The sequence below is a fragment of the Artemia sp. Qi Xiang Cuo genome, chromosome 4 (assembly GCF_049724085.1).
Source record: "Artemia sp. Qi Xiang Cuo chromosome 4, ASM4972408v1, whole genome shotgun sequence".
Classification (NCBI taxonomy): domain Eukaryota; kingdom Metazoa; phylum Arthropoda; class Branchiopoda; order Anostraca; family Artemiidae; genus Artemia; species Artemia sp. Qi Xiang Cuo.
In genome coordinates this window covers 12,873,968-12,897,828 of record NC_142797.1, presented here as the reverse complement: position 1 = coordinate 12,897,828, position 23,861 = coordinate 12,873,968, and the positions used below count along the sequence as shown (strand labels likewise).

General features: G+C 36.0%; 1 protein-coding gene across 1 annotated transcript in view; it reads left to right on the top strand.

The window, feature by feature from the left end:
* The window catches only part of LOC148952785 (fibroblast growth factor receptor-like 1), a 192,051-nt gene that overhangs the window by 38,388 nt on the left and 129,802 nt on the right, over window positions 1-23,861 (top strand). The window contains exon 3 of the mRNA XM_089087781.1: window positions 10,014-10,099. Coding sequence (XP_088943907.1) covers window positions 10,014-10,099 — 86 coding nt within the window. The remainder of the gene's footprint in view (window positions 1-10,013; window positions 10,100-23,861) is intronic.

Here is a 23,861-nt window from a genome sequence, read left to right as displayed (position 1 = left end):
CAAAAAAATGAAACTTTGACAAGGTAAACCACAACCAAACACTACTGAAATATTCCAACTCTTGCATTTCAACGAAAGAAATTCAAAATGAACTTTGAAAAATCAAAAAAATGAAACTTTGACAATTTAAAACACAACAAAAATCCACATAAATATAACAACAAAAGAATAAAAAAGACAGACAAAAACCATTAACAAATACCCAAAAAGAAAAAGTTACAGATAAATGTACATAAACTAAACATAAAAAAATAAAAAAAAAAAATATTGAATTTAAACCAAATTAATTCAAAATGAACTTTGAAAAATCGCGAAAATCTAACTGTGACAAGTTAAACCACGACCAAACACTACTGAAATATTCCAACTCTTGCATTTCAATGAAAGAAATTCAAAATGAACTTTGTAAAATCATGAAAATGTAACTTTGACAAGGTATATCATAACCATAAACTACTGAAATATTCCAACTCTTGCATTTCAACGAAAGAAATTCAAAATGAACTTTGAAAAATCATGAAAATGTATCTGTGACAAGGTAAACCACAACCAAACATTACTGAAATATTCCAACTCTTGCACTTCAAGGAAAGAAATTCAAAATGAACTTTGAAAAATCAAGAAAATGTAACTGTGACATGGTAAACCACAACCACCCACTACTGAAATATTCCAACTCTTGCATTTCAATGTAAGAAATTCAAAATTAACTTTGAAAAATCACGAAAATGTAACTGTGACAAGGTAAACCACAACCAAACACTACTGAAATATTCCAACTCTTGCATTTCAACGAAAGAAATTCAAAATGACCAATGAAAAATCAAGAAAATGTAACTGTGACAAGGTATACCATAGCCATACACTACTGAAATATTCCAACTCTTGCATTTCAACGAAAGAAATTCAAAATGAACTTTGAAAAATCAAGAAAATGTAACTGTGACAAGGTAAACCACAACCAAACACTAGTGAAATATTCCATCTCTTGCATTTCAATGAAAGAAATTCAAAATGAACATTGAAAAAATCAAGAAAATGTAACTGTGACAAGGTAAACCACCATCAAACACTACTGAAATATTCCAACTCTTGCATTTCAACGAAAGAAATTCAAAATGAACTTTGAAATATCAAGAAAATGTAACTGTGACAAGGTAAACCACAATCAAACACTACTGATATATTCCAACTCTTGCATTTCAACCAAAGAAATTCAAATGAACTTTAAAAAATCACGAAAATGTAACTGTGACAAGGTAAACCACGACCAAACACTACTGAAATATTCCAACTCTTGCTTTTCAAAGAAAGAAATTCTAAATGAACTTTGAAAAATCAAGAAAATTTAACTGTGACACGGTAAACCACGACCAAACACTACTGAAATATTCCAACTCTTGCATTTCAACGAAAGAAATTCAAAATGAACTTTGAAAAATCACGAAAATGTAACTGTGACAAGGTAAACCACGACCAAACACTACTGAAATATTCCAACTATTGCATTTCAACGAAAGAAATTCAAAATGAACTTTGAAAAATCAAGAAAATGTAACTGTGACAGGGTAAACAACAATAACACACTACTGAAATATTCCAACTCTTGCATTTCAACGAAAGAAATTAAAAATGAACTTTGAAAAATCAAGAAAATGTAACTGTGACAATGGAAACCACACCCAAACACTTCTGAAATATTCCAACTCTTGCATTTCAATTAAAGAAATTCAAAATGAACATTGAAAAATCAAGAAAATGTAACTGTGACAAGGTAACCCACAAGCAAAAACTACTTAAATATTCCAACTCTTGCATTTCAACTAAATAAATTCAAATGAACTTTGAAAAATCAAGAAAATGTAACTGTGACAAGGTAACCCACAAGCAAACACTACTGAAATATTCCAGCTCTTACTTTTCAATGAAAGAAATTCAATTGAACTTTGAAAAATCAAGAAAATGTAACTGTGACAAGGTAAACCACAGCCAAACACTACTGAAATATTCCAACTCTTGCATTTCAACGAAATAAATTCAAAATGAACTTAGAAAAATCAAGAAAATGTAACTTTGACAAGGTAAACCACAACCAAACACTACTGAAATATTCCAACTCTTGCATTTCTACGAAAGAAAATCAAAATTAACTTTGAAAAATCAAGAAAATGTAACTGTGACAAGTTAAACCACAACCAAACGCTACTGAAATATTCCAACTCTTTCATTTCAACGAAAGAAATTCAAAATGAACTTTGAAAAATCAAGAAAATGTAACTATGATAAGGTAAACCACAATCAAACACTACTGGAATATTCCAACTATTGCATTTCAATTACAGAAAGTCAAATGAACTTTTAAAAATCTTTAAACTTTATGTGTTACATGTTAAACTAAAATACCACTCTACTGAAATATTCCGACTGTTGCATTTACACTACTTAAATTCAAAATGTAAAATGACATATAATTTCCAAGTAGCTATCTAAAGGTCCATAATTACAACACACTCGCGAAATATTCCAACTCTTGCTTTTCAACGAAAGAAATTCAAAATGAAATTTGAAGAATCATGAAAATGGAGCTGTGACAAGGTAAACCACAACCAAACACTCCTGAACTATTCCAACTCTTGCATTTCAACGATAGAAATTCAAAATGAACTTTGAAAAATCAAGAAAATGTAACTGTGACAAAGGTAAACCACAACATCACACTACTGAAATATTCCAACTCTTGCATTTCAATGTAAGAAATTCAAAATAAACTTTGAAAAATCAAGAAAATGTAACTGTGACAAGGTAAACCACAACCAAACACTACTGAAATATTCCAACTATTGCATTTCAAAGAAAGAAATACAAAATAAACAAGGAAAAATCAAGAAAATGTAACTGTGACAAGATAAACCACAACCAAACACTAGTGAAATATTCCAACTCTTGCATTTCAATGAAAGAAATTCAAAATAAACTTTGAAAAATCAGGAAAATGTAACTGTGACAAGGTAAACCACACCCAAACACTTCTGAAATATTCCAACTCTTGCATTTCAACGAAAGAAATTCAAAATGAACTTTGAAACATCAAGAAAATGTAGCTCTGACAAGGTAAACCACAACCAAACACTACTGAAATATTCCAACTCTTGCATTTCAACGAAAGAAATTCAAAAAGAACTTTGAAGAATCAAGAAAATGTAACTGTGACAAGGTAAACCACAACCAAACACTACTGAAATATTCCAACTCTTGCATTTCAACGAATGAAATTCAAAAAGAACTTTGAAGAATCAAGAAAATTTAACTGTGACAAGGTAAACCACAACATCACACTACTGAAATATTCCAACTCTTGCATTTCAATGAAAGAAATTCAAAATGAACTATGAAAAATCAAGAAAATGTAACTGTGACAAGGTAAACCACAACCAAACACTACTGAAATATTCCAACTCTTGCATTTCAATGAAAGAAATTCAAAATAAACTTTGAAAAATCAGGAAAATGTAACTGTGACATGGTAAACCACAACCAAACACTAGTGAAATATTCCAACTCTTGCATTTCAATGAAAGAAATTCAAAATGAACTTTGAAAAATAAAGGGAATGTAACTGTGACAAGGTAAACCACAACCAAACACTAGTGAAATATTCCAACTCTTGCATTTCAACGAAAGAAATTCAAAATGAACTTTGAAAAATTAAGGGAATGTAACTGTGACAAGGTAAACCGCAACCAAACACTACTGAAATATTCCAACTCTTGCATTTCAACGAAAGAAATTCAAAATGAACTTTCAAAAATAAAGAGAATGTAACTGTTACATGGTAAACCACGACCAAACACTACTGAAATATTCCAACTCTTGCATTTCAATGATTTAAATTCAAAATTAACTTTTAAAAATCAAGAAAATGTAACTATGACATGGTAAACCGCAACCAAACACTACTGAAATATTCCAACTCTTGCACTTCAACGAAAGAAATTCAAAATGAACTTTGAAAAATTAAGGTAATGTAACTGTGACATGGTAAACCGCGACAAAACACTAGTGAAATATTCCAACTCTTGCATTTCAACGAAAGAAATTCAAAATGAACTTTGAAAAATTAAGGGAATGTAACTATGACATTTTAAACTACAACATCACACTAGTGAAATATTCCAACTCTTGCATTTCAATAAAAAAATTCAAAATGAACTTTGAAAAATCAAGAAAATGTAACTGTGACAAGGTAAACAACGACCAAACACTACTGAAATATTACAACTCTTGCACTTCAATGAAAGAAATTCAAAATGAACTTTGAAAAATCAAGAAAATGTAACTGTGACAAGGTAAACCGCAACCAAACACTAGTGAAATATTCCAACTCTTGCATTTCAAAGAAACAAATTCAAAATGAACTTTGAAAAATAATGTCCATGTAACTGTGACAAGGTAAACCACAAGCAAACACTACTGAAATATTCCAACTCTTGCATTTCAATGAAAGAAATTCAAAATGAACTTTGAAAAAATCAGACCTTTGGAGGGGGGAGGGGCCGGGGGCAGGGGGTCGTTCTGTGTCTCAATGCACAAAAAAAAGTATAAAAAATGATGAGGGAATGGGGGGGGGGAGGGAGGGGAGGAGGAGGAGGAAGGAGGAGGTGGTGGGAGGAGGAGGTAGAAGGAGGAGGGAGGAGGAGGTGGGAGGAGGAGGTAGAAGGAGGAGGGAGGAGGAGGGAGGTGGGAGGAGGAGGAGGAGGGAGGAGGAGGAGGAGGAGGAGGGAGGAGGAGGAGGAGGAGGAGGAGGAGGAGGTGGGAGGAGGAGGAGGGGGGCCGGGGGAGGGCCTTTGGGGCACAGGGAGGGCCTTTGGGGCACAGGGAGGGCCTTTGGGAGCTTGGGGGACCTTTGAGTGACCGGGGGGCCCGTGGGGGCCCTGGGGGACATTTGGGGACCGGTGGAGGGCCTTTGGGAGCCCGGTGGACCTTTGAGGACCGGGGGCTTCCTTCGGGGTTGGGGTATGAGGATTGGAACCCTTTGGGGTTGGGTTAGAGGACCTCACAACACTGTTCAAATGAAACTTGTGTATTATAACGACCACAGAGTTTCACCATTAAATTCTCTTCTAAAATCTCTTCAAAAATATTCTTTTAAAATGTCTCTATCTGTTTCGCTGAAATAGTTCCATTACCTGTCTAAAACGGTTTCGCCCAAATAATCCCTAAACGCAAATTCAGCGTGTTCCTTTGTTATTCGCATCTCTGTGCTAACGCATTTCAAATTAATAGGAAACCTTCTCGCACGCTAAAACAATTCATCGCTAAGATGTTTCTTGCCTAATTGTTTCCATGGCCTTTGGTTATTAATATCCTTTGGAGTTCGACCAGTAGAACTGTTCCCGAGGCAAAGACATTAATGACCTGGATCTATTCCTGGAGAAATGTTTCTAGGCGAAAATTTTTAAAGTCTGACAGATGATGTCATTGATTGATTGATCTGTCAAGAAAGGGAAATTAATTTGTTGTTTCTAAGGGGAATTATTGATTCACGATAGGTGAATTGATGTCGACAGCACATGTGTTCTGACTCGTGACAGCACCTCGTGGTTTATGGCATGCACTTGTCCAAAAACAACAATAATAAATAAATCCCTCAGGCCTAAAGATTAAAGAAGCCTTAATGTTTCTTAATTCCCTCTTCGTGAATCAACAATTTCCCCGCCGATTATGTAAATCAATTTCTCAGGTTAAGCTAACCAAACAACAATGAAGCCATGTTTGTTTCTTAATTCCCCCATCGTGAATCAATAATTTCCCCTAGCGATTATGTAAATCACAGATTAAAGAAGCCTTAATGTTTCTTAATTCTCCCCTTCTTGAATCAATAATTTCCCCTAGCGATTATGTAGATCAATTTCTCAGGTTAAGCTAACCAAACAACAATGAAGCCATGTTTGTTTCATAATTCTCCCCTTCGTGAATCAATAATTTCCCCTATCGATTATGTAAATCACAGATTAAAGAAGCCATGTTTGTTTCATAATTTCCCCATCGTGAATCAATAATTTCCCCTTGTATTACGCAATCAAGTTCACTGAAGTTCATTTCGCCTTCGATTACGCAATCAAGTTCTCAGACCTTCACTTCCCTTTTGATTACTAGATCAATAACACTGTTCCCGTTCGAACTCAATGCGCATGTGCAACCTTCGCCCCGGAGCTCTTACACATAGAAACATCAAATAAATCGACCTTGGAGAAAGAGGTCATTGACCGATTACGCAATCATTCTCACTAATGACTCTATGCCCTTATTTGGTGTGGGCGTCGGAATTTGTAAAAAAAGTGTCCGGATCGGGATTCGAAGGGGTATTGTGGGCGTCGGAGTAGCACCTCCCCCTCTACTGATAACTTAAAGCTATAAAAATGAAAACATTTAAAGGAATTTTTTCAGTAAAGTTCAAATTATATTCTGGCTTTTATAAAGCATAGGGGCTTTGAACCCTACTCATATTAATTTCTTCTTGTTCTGACTTTGACTCGTTATTTATTTTAATTTCTGTTTGTTTTGGGTTTCATTTATTTATTGATACTGATTTGTAGCAGTTGTATGCTTGATAGATTATTTGATTCTATTTTTGGTTTAATGGAGTTCTCTATTTTTTTTTGAAAATTTATTTTGTGGAAAAAGTGTTTTTAATTAATTTCTGTTCGTTTTATATTGACATAGTGTTTTTCAGGGAAAAACAATGAGACTCTTCTAAAGTTAAACAACCATATCTCTTCTATTAAAATCTTTAATTCCCCGTGGACATGTTTTACAAACCTCATGCCTAATTTCTGAGGTTTGTTTCAATTCCCAAATCCATTTCATATGATAATTGGACTATTTTGAATAGAATGGCTATCTCAACATTTCTATTAGATGCATTTTGGGACAATACGACGTGTGTGTGTATGTATGTGGGGGGGGGGGGTAGCTGTCCTCCGATCACTTTGACTCTTAAGAAGAGCACTAGAGCGTCTGATTACCGGTCCAATGAGCCCCCTCCGAAGTTTATAAGACCATGCTTTCTATAAAAACCTAATATACCCCCAGGGCATAACAACCTCAGCCCTGGGGGCTTTGGGGACAGGTGTCATACTCAAAGACATAATTTCCAGACCCTTCAACTGCGTTCAACAAAATGGCTCTATCCAAATATTGATCGGAAGTGTTTGGGGGAATGGTGGGCGTGGGGGGGGGGGGCATTCGCCCTCCGATCACTTTTGACTATTAATAACGGCACTAGCCCTATCAATTCCCAATTGAATGAGCCCTTTTTTAAGTTTCTGCGACAACATTTTCTATAAAAACCTTAATTGTCTCCCAGGGCATAACTTACAACCTTTGCCCAAGAGGCTGCGGGGGGTTTGTCATCCTCGAAGACATAATTTCCGGACCTTTCACTACGTTGAACAAAATGGATGTCTCAAAATTTAGATTAAACATGTTCGGGGAAATGGTGGGTGTGAAAGGGGGTTAATTGCTCTCCAATCACTTTTGACTATTAAAAAGGGCACTAGCCCTTTCAATTTCCATCCAAATGAGCCCTTTTTGAAGTTTCTACGACAACAATTTCTATAAAAAACCTTACATGCCCCCTGGGCGTAACTCATAACCCTTGCCCTGAGGGTTGTGTCTGCGTGGGGGGGTTATCATTCTCAAAGACCCGAGTTCCAGAACTTTAAACTACGTTTAACAAAATGGCTTAATTCAAAATTTTGTTTGGATGTGTTTATTTCACTGTGTTCATGGTCGTATATTTGACTTTAAAATACACCTATCTGTCTATCTATCTATCTAATATGGAGAATAATTGTACCAAAGACATTCTTCATGCAGACCCGCTATACTTTAGCCCCCCCCCTCCCGCTAATGTGCAAATCTATAGCCCGAATTAATTTCTAAAGTAACGAAGAAACTAACAAAAAACCGGTGTGTTTTCGAATTTTGCACAGCGTAAACTTGAGTGAGTGGCGTGTAATACACGAGTACCAAAATTCCTTCCCCCTACGGAAATTAAAAAAATAAACTCAATTAAAATTCTCAAATTTGGAAAGATTTATTTTCCATAGGGGAGAGGTATTTTCTGCGAGGGGAACTTTCCACGGGTGTATTTTCCTCGGGGGTGGGGGGTGGGTGGGTATTTTCCGGGTTGGGGGGGGTCCTGGGGGGGTAATACCTGGGGAGGTAAACGCCTAGAACCAGCTGTAGGAATGACATCGGTTTGTGTATACAGAGTCTGAATACCAAGGAAAGCTGTTCGAAAATACATGTGGATCAAGGGTGTATCCAGGATTTTTGCTCCGGGGACGGTATTTTTTTATGGAGTTTAGAAAGGATAACTTTAAAAAATGCATAAAAAATTTGTTTATATGCATTTTGTTACGTTTTCACTAGTCAGACGTTTTTTGAGGGAGGAGAATAAACCCTACAACCCCTCCTCTGGATACGGCCTTGCTGTGGCTTGATAAGGTTTCGTAAATATATTAAAGTTCAGTGTGAGAAAACTGTTAAACTGATGTAAATAGAATGGCTACTGTTGGGGGCCGATTTGGGTCTGAAACAAATTTTCCTGTAGATGCTTTTTAAGAAATTGATAATAAAGATCAAACCATTTATAGTTTTAGCAATATGTTTAAGACTTTAAAGAACAAAGGACATCAAAAATCAAACCGTTTTTGCTCAGTTAAAGCTTTACCCATTTTAGTTTTGTTTATATGTTGAAAACCGTGATTTTATCCAGTTTTTCCTTTTCAAAACTATGAAATTTCTATGGCGGTACAAGATTCTCTTCAGTGTTGCCACATTGAATCTGAATAAGGATAAGACTGAATAAGGAAAACTAATTAGTTATTTTGAAAACGCTTTCTGTCCATAAAAATAGATACATTGACAATCTGTTCATTCCTAAAGACAACTACACTGTCCAAAGAAATCTAAGCTTTTTTAAGCCATTTGATGCTATGTGCTTTAGTTTACTTTAATGATTTTTTATTCACATTTTTTTTTTTATTTGGTACTTGCTATTACCAAAAACTTCACAACTACATATGGAGGTTTTTTCTCATCAGAAATTAAATTCACGGTTTGTGCTAATATAAAAAATATATATGATTGCGCCAGTTTTCACTTAATGAATTTGAACTATAAGATTTCATTGTTACTGTCCTTAGTACTCTAAATACTGACCTCCGATTGTTATTGTAATAAATTGAATAAATGATAATAAAATTGCTTTTGCGGATTTTTATTTATTTTGTTTTTACTCCCTTCAAAGCTGTCAAAAATGACCCATGAATTCGCGGCAACGTGCTGAAAAGCAGGAAAGTATCAGGAATCGTTTTCTTTTCTTTTCTTTCGTTTTTTTTTGGGGGGGGGGCTGTAAGATAGTAAAACTTATGAGTTATATACAAATGTATTTTAAATTTAAGGCATATTCGCATGAACTTTTTTTTGTGGGGCAGGAGGAATTGGCACGGATCGAAAGGTATGTGTCCCTATGTTGATGTTATGATTTTGGGCTTTTTCACCGTGCTCACTTTTTTTTAAAAAGTATTCTTGAAGTGTAGCTTTTATTTTGAGCAAATTTTTTTGTTAATTTTTTTTTGTATGGAAATATTGCTAATTTTTGCAATTTTCTTCAGCCAGTGGTAATAAATCTGATACAAAATATATCTGACATCTAGAGTGGATATTTTTATGTTTGTGTTATAATAGGACAGTTTTGGCAAGTAAAACCTCCTTGATGCAGACTGGTCTGACCTTTAAGGAGGGGGATAGGGACATTTCCTTTGAGTGAAGACGATCAAAATAAGAAAAAAGTCCTTGGACCAATGTCATAGGGGTGATTTCTCCTCCATCCAGTTGCCCTGTGTGCAGTTTATGTATACGAGCAGTTTAAAAAAAAACAAAAAAACAAGTATACACTGTATTTTCAAGTTCTGGCAAGAGACTCACTGACAACAATTTTCTAGGTGGACTGTGGATGGACAGAGCAGTATCCGCGTGGTTCTTCGCCTTCTTCTCTTATCTGGACTTGCTCACTGTGACGGTATTAAAGGTAATTATCTGTATAATATATTATGCGCTTAGATTAGGAAAAATTAAATTACAAGAAAACGCATATTTTGAAAGGAGAGGCTACATATCCGCCCAAGCCAAAGAGGTTGTAGGCCTACCTTCCCAACGATGCGAAAGTATAAAAATGTTGAATAGTAGATGGAATAGTAGATAGTTGGAAAGAATAGTTGGAATAGTGCTTTTTTTCTTTATTTAGGACATTCATACTTAGGGCAATCTCAAATTTTTAATAGTATTTCGAATAATCAACATTAAATCGTTGTGACTTTTCCCCAAATAACCCCTACTTATGATCATCGGTTGAAATTGTACAACATATCTATGTATGCAAAGTTGGACGGGTTGACCTGTCGGGGGAACCGATCCATATCATAGATTGGAATACTTACATGACTCAGGTTTTCAATATTAGCTTCAAGTTTGTAACCAACAACTTAAAAAATAATTATTAAACAATCTTACTGGAAATTAAACACCATTTGTAAAACATATGCTTTGATTTAGGACTGTTATAGTGTGAGCTCAAGGATTTTTGGCAACTAAGATTTCCTCATTAAGGACGAAACTAAATTAATGTACCATCTCTGCATCTAAGAGCCGTCTTCAGCATAGCAAATAAAAATTTAAAAATTATGCTTGCAATTAAATACATAAGAATTAAGAAGACTGTCAATAAAATACGACAAAAAGACTGTTTTATTGTTTGTTTTAGTTTTAATTTAAATATGTTTTTAATCAGAAACATGCTCAGGTGTATAAGCATCGAGTTGAAAGACATACATAGATGGCTATTTCTGCGAAAGAGTGGAGCGTGTGTTTTGGAAAAGACATAGGCCCCTTGTCGTCCAATTAAGCATACTGAAAACCCTAGATTCTCTTTGATTCAGATAAGGTTTGATGTTTTCATAATTCCCCCTTTGTACAGGCCAATGAGCCTTTGGGGGAATAATAACATGTAATATTGTATGTGCATCTAATGAAGAAGAATAATAATAAAATCTTCACGTATGTTGACTCTCGACGTCTTTGTTGTAAAATTAAGCGCAGATATATAATATGACAGCTATTATGCGCTTTTATGGGAAGAGGAGGAAACTGCATTACCTTGTTCTAGACCAGGGGATAATTTGCTAAGGGGCAGGGGGAGAACTTTCCCTCCTAGAGCGCTTCCCTTTTGCGCATATTTATCTTTATTGAGAATTTCCCTTTTAGCGCATATTTATCTTTATTGTGCAATGAAACACCTTTATAGTACTAAATAGTACCTTTATGGTATCAAATGACTTTTTTTTTTAGTTTTTAATATCATTTTCATTTGATTTTGGAAATTGGCTCCAACTTTGCCCCTCCCCCCTCAGGATTTTGACGAAATTATGCCACTGCTCTATACCCCTCCATCAAACCCCTAGGTCTGTAGTTACCACATCACATTCGGAGGCATAATTGACCGTTCTAAGTACAGCATTCATTTTGAAATATTTATCTAAGTTCATGTGGAGGCTTAAGGGGTGTTAAAGAGTGTTCAAAAGTGGCAGATGGACCTTCAGTCAGCTTAGGTATGCCAATTTCTTTAATCCATTCTGAATAAGGAGATAATAAAAGAAGAAGAAGAGGAAAAAAAGGTTGGGATATAGCTCTACCTGTTAAACTTTTTTTTTTATGTGGGCTTTTCACATAATCTGGGTTCCTTGTCCCTGGATCAAACGAGTCATACTGTCTCCAGGGACACATTGTTGGACCTTTCAGCCGTTCTGATTAAAATGGTTATCTTGACATTTTGATTCAATGCCCTTTGGAGCTTCGACATTGCCAATGGGTATATGGGTAGTTCGGTTTAGGTTACCCCTAATCGATTGTAGCTCATAAAATTAGAAATAGAGCTTATAACGTTCGATTGGATAACCTCTCTCCCAAGTTTCTACGAGTATCTATTCCATACGATGGAGCAGGACTAAAAACAGATGGCAGACACGTCATTCTTTACCAAGTTAGTGTTGTTTCTGGACTGTTGTTATACTGAAAAAAATGTTATGAAGGTGTATATCCCCTAATCAAGCAATTTTGCGACTAGCCTTCAGCTGTAACTTGCATCAAGAGGACAAGGGACTTATATCACAAGATTAGTTGCTAATTTATCCGTTCATTGAGTCGGAATTATTATGTTACTGAGGAATTGTCCGAGCGAAGGCTCCGAAGTTGCATAAAAAAAAAAAAAATGTTTTCTTTCAACTATTTTCAACCAATTTTAGCCGTAGGAGAACGGAAAAATAAAACACCGAAACTTGTACGGGAAATATAAGCTTTAACTTACATTTGACTGATATAATGTATTTCATTATTTGGCCTTTAAAGAGTTTGAGTTCAAATGTGATGTTTGGCCAAAATAAAGGAAAAAATATAGGAAGTGGTCACAAAAAAAGTTATTTTTCAAATTAGAATTGTGTTTTTGTCCAGGGGTGAATCTCCAGCATTTTTATGGGGGGGGGGAAGGGTCCATATCCGGATAGTCAAGGGGTATGGGATATATAATAATTTTTTCTCCCCATTGTTGGGGGACAACTGCCCTCCCCCCTCCCCAAAAGACGTCCATGTGTTTGTCAAACATATATTTTATCTTTACCAAGAAGAGTAGACAGTAACAGAACGAAACTCGTTAATACTAGCTTGGGAATTTTGTCTTCTTCCATGAGAACCACTGTGTGCAGTTGTACCAAACCTTCCCTCTTCTATTTTCAAGGCAAACGTTGACCAGCTTGGACCTCCGCCAAGCCGTCTTCAATGCTCAAAAAAGGAAGAAAAAATAACCTGTTGAAGTGAACTCAAACAGAGTAGGAAAACTCTGAATCAAACAAACAAACAAACAATCCACAATAAATGAAAAACCACTCACTAATTAGATTGGACAAGAATTCTCTGCCTAGCGATTGACTTAGCTTGTCTACTAACCCGATTTTTATTAATAGTGCGGTCATATGATTTTGATTTAAGCTGAGGAAAAATGTTGCTTGAATCTTTTAATGGCAAGTAATTTTAAATTGGGTTTATAGGAATATTTCCAATATCTCTATTTAAATCTCTATTTGCGTATTTTTTTTTGTTTCAATTGTCTTCATAAAAGATTGTAAATGACAAATGGCTTACCATAATCTTTTAAGGAGGCAATTGAAATTAAAAAATATATAAGAAACACTTTGTTCTGTTTGTCATAGGTTATATATGCCATGTATTAATATTGGTTATATACGGGATTTATGCACGTTTTATATAGTATATACTGACGTAGCCTACATACTTTTACATACAAAGTTAGTGTTTTATATGTGCGTACTTTTATATACTGTTAGTGTTTTCAGCAAAATGCAACTGCAAAAAATCTGTCTTCATTGAAGTTGAACTGTTACTGGTTAAACTTCGAATAAACTTCTCAAGCTAAATCTAAATGTACTTCTATTCAAACTGGTATTCATTATATAATTATGTTGCTAACAACCCCCAACAAAGAAAAATACACTGGTAATTTGGGTGGCCGGCTTTTACCCCCCAGCGATTACCCCCCACCCCCAGAAACCCCGGAAAATACCCTCCAGGGAAAATAACCCCCGCGGAAAATACCCCCCCGGAAAATATCCCCCGCGGAAAATATCCTCCCCCCCGCGGGAAATACCCCCCCTGAAAAATATCCCCCGCGGGAAATAATCCCTCCCCCGCGGAAAATACACCCCCAGAAAATACCCCCTGCGGAAAATACGCCCCCCGGAAAATATCCCACGCGGAAAATACCCTCCCCCCGGGGAAAATACCCCCCCCGGAAAATACCTCCTGCGGAAAATAATCTCCCTCGGGAAAAATACACCCCCAGAAAATACTCCAGCGGAAAATACGCCCCCGCCCCAGAAAATACCCCCGGAAAATATTCCTCCCCTCCCCCCGTGGAAAATGCCCCCCCCATCGAAAAAAAAACCCTGTGGAAAATACCCCCCGTGGAAAATACTCCGCCGGTTAATACCCCCCCCCCCGTAAAATACCCCCAATGGAAAATAGGGTTTTCAAAATATGAGAATTTTATTTGAGTTTTATTTTTTAATTTCTTTAGGGGGAAGGAATTTTGGTACTTGTGTATTACAGCCTAATCACTCAACTTTACGCTGTGCAAAATTCGAAAACACCGGTTTTTTCGTTAGTTTCTTGGTTAGTTTAGAAATAAATTTGGGCTATAGATTTGCACACTAGCGGGGGGGGGGGGGCATAGCAGGTCCGCATGCAAAATGTTTTTGGTACAATTAACCTGCATATTAGATAGATAGATAAATAAGTGCATTTTAAAGCCAAATATACGGCCATGAGCACAGTAAAATAACATAAATGCATATAGTGAATGGGGGGTGTTGAGCCCCCGGAAAATAACCCAACGCGGAAAATCCCCCTGGAAAACATCCCCCCACGAAAACACCCCCCCCCCCCCACGGTTAGTAACCCCTGCGGAAAATACCCCCTCCTTGGAAAATACCCTCGCAGAAAATACCCTTTCTCTCCCCCCCCCTCTGTGGAAAATAAGGTTTCTAATTTGAAACTTTTATTTGAGTTTTTTTTAGTTTCGTTGAAAAGTGCTAAGGAACGGGAAAAAGAGGAATTTACAAACCAGAAGTATCTTCAAAACCTAGAAAAAAAAACACAAATCCATTTGTGTTAAAAAGAGATTCCATATGAACTTCTGCAAGTTTTGGTAGTAGTGGGTGCCAAACTAAAAAATATTGAAGAAGAAAAAAATATAGGCGAACAATCATCAAAATTAAGCTAAAACACATGGCACCAAAAAGTTTAAGAAGATTTGGCTATCCTTTGAAAGGATAGTTGGCTTTGGGAACCAACAAATTCTAAATTTTACGGACGAAAGTGTTGTTAAATTCTAGGAGTTTGTTTTTCTTATCTTCCAAGTGTGAAATTACCACAAATCACCATTAACAAATAAATGAAACCCAAAACTAACAAAAATAACCGTGTATCGTCTGTTTGATATACATATTCTGATATCTATTTCTTACAGTCTTAATACTTCTTTATTTGTTAAAGTCAAAAAAGTGAAAACATTTAAAATGTGTGTTGTATTCAGTAAAGGTCAAATTATGTTCTGGTCTTGAGAAGGTGTGAGATTGTCAGCCCTACTCATGCTAATTGTTGCTATTTTGAGTTTGAATAGGTTATTTATTGTAATTTCTGTTCGTTTTGGGTTTAATTAATTTATTTAAGGTGATTTGTGGTAGTTTTACGCTTGGAAAACTATTTAAATTTATTTCTACTCATTTTTGGCTTAACTAGGCTGTTTACTATTCTTTGACAAACATGTTTTGTTGAAAAAAAATTTTATATTAATTTCCATTCATTTTTTATTGACATAGTCTTTTTCATTTAAAAAAATATTTTATATCTTTTTATTTTTTTTTCTATTATACTCCATAGTTTTTACTGTGAAGATTATTTTACTTTATTTCTTCTTACTTTTGGTTTAACGAAACTCTTTACTTTTCTTTAAAAAACTTATGTTTGAAAAAAACAAGTTTTTCAACTGAAAGTGAGGAGCTAATGAAGAAACTAAAAAAAGAACCGTTCTCGAATTTTACACAGCGTAAACTTGAGTGAGTGGCGCATAATACACAAGTATCAAAATTCCTTCCCCCTACGGAAATTAAAAAAATAAAATTCAAATAAAATTCTCAAATTTGGAAAGCCTTATTTTCCATGGGGGGGGATTTTCTGGGGTCGTATTTCCCAGGGGATACTTTCTGGGGGTATTTTCCAAGGGGGGAGTGGTATTTTCCGTGGGGGGGATATTTTCAAGGGGGTAATCCCCGGGGGAGGGGGGGGTAAACGCCTAAAACCGGTAATTTGAACCGCTAGAAGGGAAAATTCAGGAAATTGGAGCTAAAGTTAAAACAGATATATTCTATCAACTCCATTTTGTCGTTTCCAGACCATTAAGAACATCCTCTAAAATAAAAAATGCCCATAAATTATCACCTCCCTTCAGATTATATCATTTTAATTGATTTATACCATCCAAAACGACTCTTTCATCTGGAAAGAATTGATGTCAAAATAGCAGAGATGCTCTTTACAGAAAGAGTAGAAAATGAAAAATGTGTAGCGTTTCCAGAGAGTAGTAGCCTACTTTGATGAAAGAAGTGGATACTTTTTCTAAGACACAGTTGCCAGACCTGACCAATGGGAATGGCACCACTATGAGATTGCGTCAAAGACAAAGGGAGGGATTACTCTCCTTTAGTTCACTGTTAAATTTTATATGCTTTAATTGCATTGCTTTAAATTTGTGACGTCAATAGTTGCACTTTTTTAGCCAATTGCAATATTTCTTAAGCGTATTTCTGAAGCCAGATAACCTCACCTTTTTACCTGTTGTTTAATTTTGATTTAGTAAAAATAACGCAAAAAGTTTCTGAATCATAACTTTTTTTATAAGTAAAGTCTCTGTTTATCGTTGACTTTGTGTTGAAATTAAATAAAAAAACAAGTTTTTTTTAACTGAAAGTATATAATGAGCGACATTAAAACTTAAAACACACAGAAATTATTCCGTATATTAAAAAGGCTGTCCCCTCCTCAACGCCTCGCTCTTTACGCTAAAGTGTTTTATTGTTTTAAGAATTAGGGTTTTCACAAAGAGTCAAACTTTAGCGTAAAGAGCGAGGCGTTGAGGAGGGGACAGCCCCTTTCATATACGGAATAATTTATGTTCGTTTTAAGTTTTAATGTCGCTCCTTACTTTCAGTTAAAAAACTTCTTTTCTTATTATATTTAATTTCTGAATGTTTTTTAATTAATACAGGTTTTGATTTTGGCTCACCGTACATGAATAATTAAAACGAAATTTACATATTAATTTTACTTTTTTTTGGCTGCGTATATTTTTAATACGTATATTAGGGGGTTCGCCCCCTAGTCAATACCTCGCTCTTTACGCTAAAGTATGAATATTTTTCCAATTCTTTAAGAATGATCCCTTAATCATACAGGCCGTTAATTAGAATAAACAGCTCTTATTAAAGTAAAAAAAAACTTTGCCGTAAAGAGTGAGGTATTAACTAGGGGGCGAACCCAATCATATACGTAATAGTTTCTGTTCGTTTTAAGTTTTGATGTTGACAAGTTTTCTGCTAAAAAGTTTTTCAGTTGTTTTTTTTTTATTTAAGTTCTGATTGTTTTTTAAATAAAGCTGGGAAATCCGGCATCCCCTTCATAGCATTGTCCCTTCCCCCATGAAAACTTACTCCATGGAAAGATACTGCCATGTAACCCCTAAACCACGATCGGAAAAAATCCCCCCTGAAAACGTCTCTATACTTCTCAATAACCAATACTATACGGTTTGTAAACAATGGACAAAGTTCATAACTTGCAGCCCTTCCCCCGGAGACTGTGGGGGATTAAGTCATCCTCAAAGACATAGTTATTAGATTTTCGACTATGCTGAACAAAATGGCTATGTCAAAATTTTTATTGAATGACTTTGGGAAAAAATGAGCGTGGAAGAGGTGCTAGTTGCCCTCCGTTTTTTTTTCACTTAAAAAGGGTACTAGAACTTTTAATTTTCGTTTGAATAAGCCCTCCTGCGATATTTTAGGACCACTGGGTCAATACGATCATCCCTGGGGAATAAAAAAAAAAAAAAAAAAAAAAAAAAAAAAAAAAAAAAAAAACACGCATCCGTGATTTTGATCGAGTTTACAAAACTCGACATTTTTGCAGATATGAGCTTGAAACTTCTACAGTGGGTTCTCTGATACGCTGAATTTGATGGTGTGATTTTCATTAATGTTCTATGACTTTTATGGGGTGTTTCTCCCTTATTCGAAAATAAGGCAAATTTTCTCTGGCGCGTAACTTTCGATGGGTATAAGTAGAAAGGCCTCATGAGGTCCCGGACGACACCCCTGCTGCCATCTACAATTTAGTCTAACTCTGTACGAACACCAAATATGGGCATAGAGTCCCTAGGGAGAACACGTGGTAATGTCAGTCGTGACGGGGCACCAAATATGGGTATGGAATCCCCAGGAGAATGATTGCATAATCGAAGTGGGTCAATGCCCTCTTTTTCCAAGGTCGATTTATTTGTTGTTGTTGTTTTGGCCAAGTGCACGCTAGGGGCGAATGTTAAGATCCAGGAATAGTTTTATTAGTCTGTGAATAGAATTCAAAGGAGTGAGAAGAAGAACAGTTTGACTTTACTCATTTGGATATATATTTGTGTGTTGATAATGGCGAACGGAATTTTTATCATATCAGAATTTGATAGTGGAGTTGATGGTAAAAATACAAGAGCACCAAACACTACGGTGAAAATCAAGAGAGGATCAGGGTTTGGGAACGGGATGTAGTATATGCAAGATATGTGATATCCTTGAGCAAATTTAAAATGGAGGATCAATTATGTTTCGCTTCTAAGGTTGATATAGCACATGTGAATAGACTTCAATGTGCTCTAAGTGCATTAGTGAAACATATCGAAGACAATAAACTGCATCGCTAATTGTATATGATAAGCATAATTGTTTTTGTAATTATCCAATAAAAGTCTTTCGAAATCGAAAATGTTCCCTTTCTTTTCTGGTCAGGTTAGGCTAGGGGCTAACGAATCAAGGTCAGTCTAAAGTCAGCAGTCAGAGTGAAAGGATTAAAAAATGAATAAATTTGAGAAAGAGAGAATTAGATCAAATCTAGTGTTTATGGAAAAACATTTGATTTTGGATGATGATTTTCTCGAGTTATCTCTTCAACGCAGGATATTCTCTCGTCAGAGAACACTTCAATGAAAACTGATTCTCCCCCATCGGACTATAGTATGAAACTTTTAAAATGTGATTCAAATGCTTATAGTCAATTTATTGATATATTAATTGGAACAAAGCAGAATAATATCGTGGATATACTTTTGAAAACATTGCCAATGGATTCAGCGTAGATGGCTCCACCATTCGAAAGGGGTGACGTCACAGAGCTACTCCTCTCCCATTCCCCTCACCGAATTTATCGAGCGAGGACGATCAGTTTCGTTTTAGCTGCGAGAGAGTTGACATTGGAAACCAAAAAATTTTCTATACATGTCCATTGTACATGTACACTCTTGGCAGTTGGACTCAATATGAGAATTGCACATTTATTGATGACTATAGTGAAAAATGTAAATTATGTAATCCTTGTAAATTACAAAGAGGCTATGCAGTACGAATTAAAGGATGTAATTCATGTCTTGAGGAGATTTGTGACTCTCACCCTAGAGGACATCTGTGCTCCAATTGTCACTATGATAAATGTGATCAGTGGGAGAATACTTACCCCGCTATGATTGGAAAGAATCCCAAACGTGATTTTAGTTTATTTCTACGAGATTGGTATCGTCGTGGATTTAAATTATTCTGGGAAGAGGAGTCTGGTCTACGATTCAACTGTTGGGGTAACAAGACAATTTGGTTTCTACGTCATCGTTGTGACGACACTGCCTACTATGACCATAAACCAAGTGATTTTTATTTGGCAGTTACCGAAAGTGATTCACCATTTGAAAACACTGTATGTGATATTGCCTCAAATAGAGAGATTGAAACTCGTGAATTTCATAATATGAATGCAAATAGTATCATTGACTATACAAAGAGATATGACAAGAGTGAAGTTACATCGTACAGTAGAAAATGTGACCCTGACTTTGCAGTCAATCAAGATCAATATACAGTGAATCCAAATGATTTAATGGCATTAGTGGTTCACGACAGTTACCTATACATCGAAGAAGAAGAAATCTAAAGTGAAGATTTAAAGACATTGTTGTATATATGTGTATTTTATTAATAAAAAAATTCACAAACATTTTTTAAGCACTTTACTCGTAGGGCACTGAAACCAAAACTGTACAGGTATGAGAGGATATTTTCCACTAGAAAGTCGTTCAGACGTGGATTGTCACTATAAATTTTGAGAAACTGATTGTAAGTATAGTCGCGACATAGGAACACAAAATATAGTAGTGCATGGAAGCCACAGATTTTAGTCGTTAGATCCTGCACCCTCTTCCGATTTTGAATAATAGTTTTCCCACTGCTCTCAATATAGTTGCTGATGTGTGGTGTGTAGAATGTATAGGGTAGACCAAGAGGATCAAAAAATTCAATCGTCATCAGTGTTTGAAAGATGCACAGCCAATGACCCGTCAGCACAGTCGACGGACTGCTATTAACAATAATCAAGATATTGTTGACACTTTGAATTTTTTCAAGATAGACCGAGGGCAGACAATAGGATTGGTACTGGGACAAGTAGGGATCCATATTAAATACATTGATTCTTTGACTGGTGTTCAAGGTACCAAGTCTAGTAGAACACCGCCTTCGGGAGTGATTTCCCAATAGGTTTCATATTGATTTAGTGATATTAGTGCAATACTCTCAGCCAATGGGTCGGCAAATGTACACTCTAAACGCACACTCCCCGTACGTGCTATACTCATATCCTGTGTGCCAGACAAATCCAGTACAATGATACCATGTGTTTTAGCAAACGTTTCTTCGGTTATACCATTTTCAAATAGTTGCGAATCATGATCTTGGGTTTGCATGGTCAACTCATACAATGTTCTATAGGATTTATCAAAAGATAGATTGTAGACTGGGATACCGTTTACTTTGCATACAAGAGATGAAAGTCCAAACATTTCGATTTTATGTGGGCATCCATTCCACGATCCTATTGCACTAGTGCTTTTTACAAATGCCAAAGCGAGTTTTGACGGAATTTCGCCATTGATAAAGAATGAATCGGTGAAGGTGCGTGACCCCATGGTTTTATGACGTTGATTGGTGATTGTATGAGGAACAAGTAGTTTAATATTATTTCCATTGGCTCTCAGTTTTTCCACTGCCAAAGCAACAGAACTCATGACCTTTTGTTTGCGTACACGGAATATTGCCGAGGTGAGGGAGAGACTTACATCAGGATTGACAGCAAGTTCTCTTCTCAATATGAAAGTGGAGGGTGCAAGCGTTAGTTTTATATCCACTTTAACATTGGGTGGTAGCCATTGTGGTATATTAAATATTTCATGATATATTTTTCCAACTAGATGTAATTCACTAGTTGTAGAATTTTTAAGTGCATCTGTACTGTCAGTATTATTAATATATTCATATCCATTGGAGGTGCCTCTCAATTCCTTGTATGACTTGGGTGTCATCAACATGAATTGCATATAGCTTGTATAATTTGAGAGATTGTTACTTGTGCTCACCAGCGTGCTATTGATGTAGACACTAATTTGACGAAATAAATTATGTAATATACAATTTTCGTAGGATATTCCATCAGCCCGAATTGGCATTGTATTATCGGATTTCCGGACTTTCATTTGTAAATCTATAAATGTTGAAAACATGTCCATAAATTAGTCTTCATTGGAATAAAGTTGAAAGTGGATATTATCAGAGAGGGGTTGTTGTGGATAAAATTGTTCATAGTATCCATGCTTGACACTCATATCAACATTTTCTGCATTAAATAGATTCAATGAGGCGGTCATTGAATATTCAGAATCTTTTTATGGCAGGCAGGACATCTTTAAAAAGGAAATCCAATTTAAGTGAAGCCAGTTTCTTACTTGGACTTCTTCTTCTGATTATACCGTGTTTCGGCCTTTTCCTTATTTTCTCTAACAGGAGGTGTGATGTCCTCCGTTACCGGTATGGGTATAGACTAGTGAGAGATGCAGTGTTTCTCGGCCATTTTAAACATTTTCCCTTTTGTTTTAATCTCTCGCCAAGGGCTCGCGCACTGGACCTAAGATTTTCCATAGCACTTTTTTTAAAATCCTTGCCAGAGCCCCAATCGTATAGTGTAGAGGATGCAAAATCTGTCGCAGCCGGTACAAGACATGTTCTAGCCAGTGATAGTGAAGAGCGAAAGAGCTTAGCAAACCAACTGCCAAGACCATAGCCAGACATTGACGAGCGACCTTTGTAATAGTCCATTCCATTGCCCTGTGCTCTTGGACCAAGAGTATTAACATAGCAGTCAATATCAGGACAAGTGAATACCACTTTTCTATTAGACATCTTGTTGTTGAACGATGGGACGAAAATGGCATGTAATCACAGCCAAACATTTTGAAATTGCTATGGGATCACCTAATTCAGTTCTTTGTGTTAACTGACAGAGTTCCAAATAGGAAGTGTTTACAGGAATATATTGAAGATGCTTTATATTGTAGTAGTGAATATGTTCTTGATTGGTTTTTCGTTCAAGAACTCGTAGGAGGGGAACATTTGAATTACCAACCCGAGATGTTTCCACAAATGAGGCGTAGAGAAATATACAAGTGTCCATGGAGAAGGCAGGCGGGTAGTCAGCAAAAATGAAATTAGTGTTTCCGGCACTTTTACCATTGATTATATTGAGCTTAAAGCCGAGAACATCCTTCAGATTATCATTGAGAATAACCTTTTCACTGGCAATAGGTGAACTAATGTAGATCTTACCCTCCTCCTTTGAATAGTTGAAATGGAAAGCTCCTTTTTTACGAGCGGAAATTCTTTTATTAATAGAACGACATAAATCATTCATACAGATGAGTTCCTCGTAGGTTAATTCAATATATGGATAATCCATCCAATTGATTTTTTGAATTTGTTCTTGATCACTTGAGGGTGGTGGCGGCCAATCATAGGGTCTAATTTTTATTTCATATTCACGTTCCTTTCTCAGGATGTCATAGATCTTTTTGAGAATACAGTCGACAAGAGCCACTTCTTACTTTCCGTTGAATTTGAAGGTGGGGGATAGTTTCGTCCAAAAATCACTTGTTCTATTCAAGACATTGTAGAGAGGATCAGAAACATTGGACATGAAAGTCACATAGAAATCATTGGGCATTCTTAATATCTTCAGCACTGACCCAAGAATCAAAATCAGAGTTGTATCCTAGCCAGCGAACAAGCAACTGTCTCTTGCCCCTGCGAGTACGACTCTTTAATATCTTTTCAATTTGATAAATTTCACTAGTGTCTCTAACTTTTTGCAGTTCATATTCATGAAAACCGCCGAGAATCTCATCATCTTTGGTGTCTCGCAGTCGATATGTCGTGGGCTCGGTGTCCAGGATTTTGGACACTTTAAAAAGTTCGGTGCTCCATAAATAATTCCCCTTTTCAAAAATATTGGTGGTTCTATTAATTCGAACAGTATCATCAACATTGAATTTCTTCTTTTTCTTCTCATTGCCATTGGAGTATTGCTTTGGAAAAGCATCAAATGTATTTTCACTGCAGTGAACTTCCCGAGGGCTTGAGTTGGACAGAGATCGATGAGGTCGATGGTTGTATATCTGCATGATTTTATCTAAATCATGAATAAAAGCCGGTGTGTTTTTCAGTGTACAATATATTGAAGTTAATAGACTCATCGTTCTTATTAATCGTTCAGCCAATGCAGCCTTTATCGGGCTGTGACTATGATAAAGTGATGTATTATTTTTCAATAGAACTTTTTGCACATGGGGATTAACAAATTCACTACCACGATCCGATTAAATTTTTCTATAGCAATCCTGTTCAAGAATACTTTCAATGGCCCGAGCAACTTCAACACCTCTCTTTGACCGTAATGGAATGGCATAGGCATAACGACTAAAGACACTGATTGCCACAAGAATATATTTATAGGGTGCATTGTGACGCCGTTGA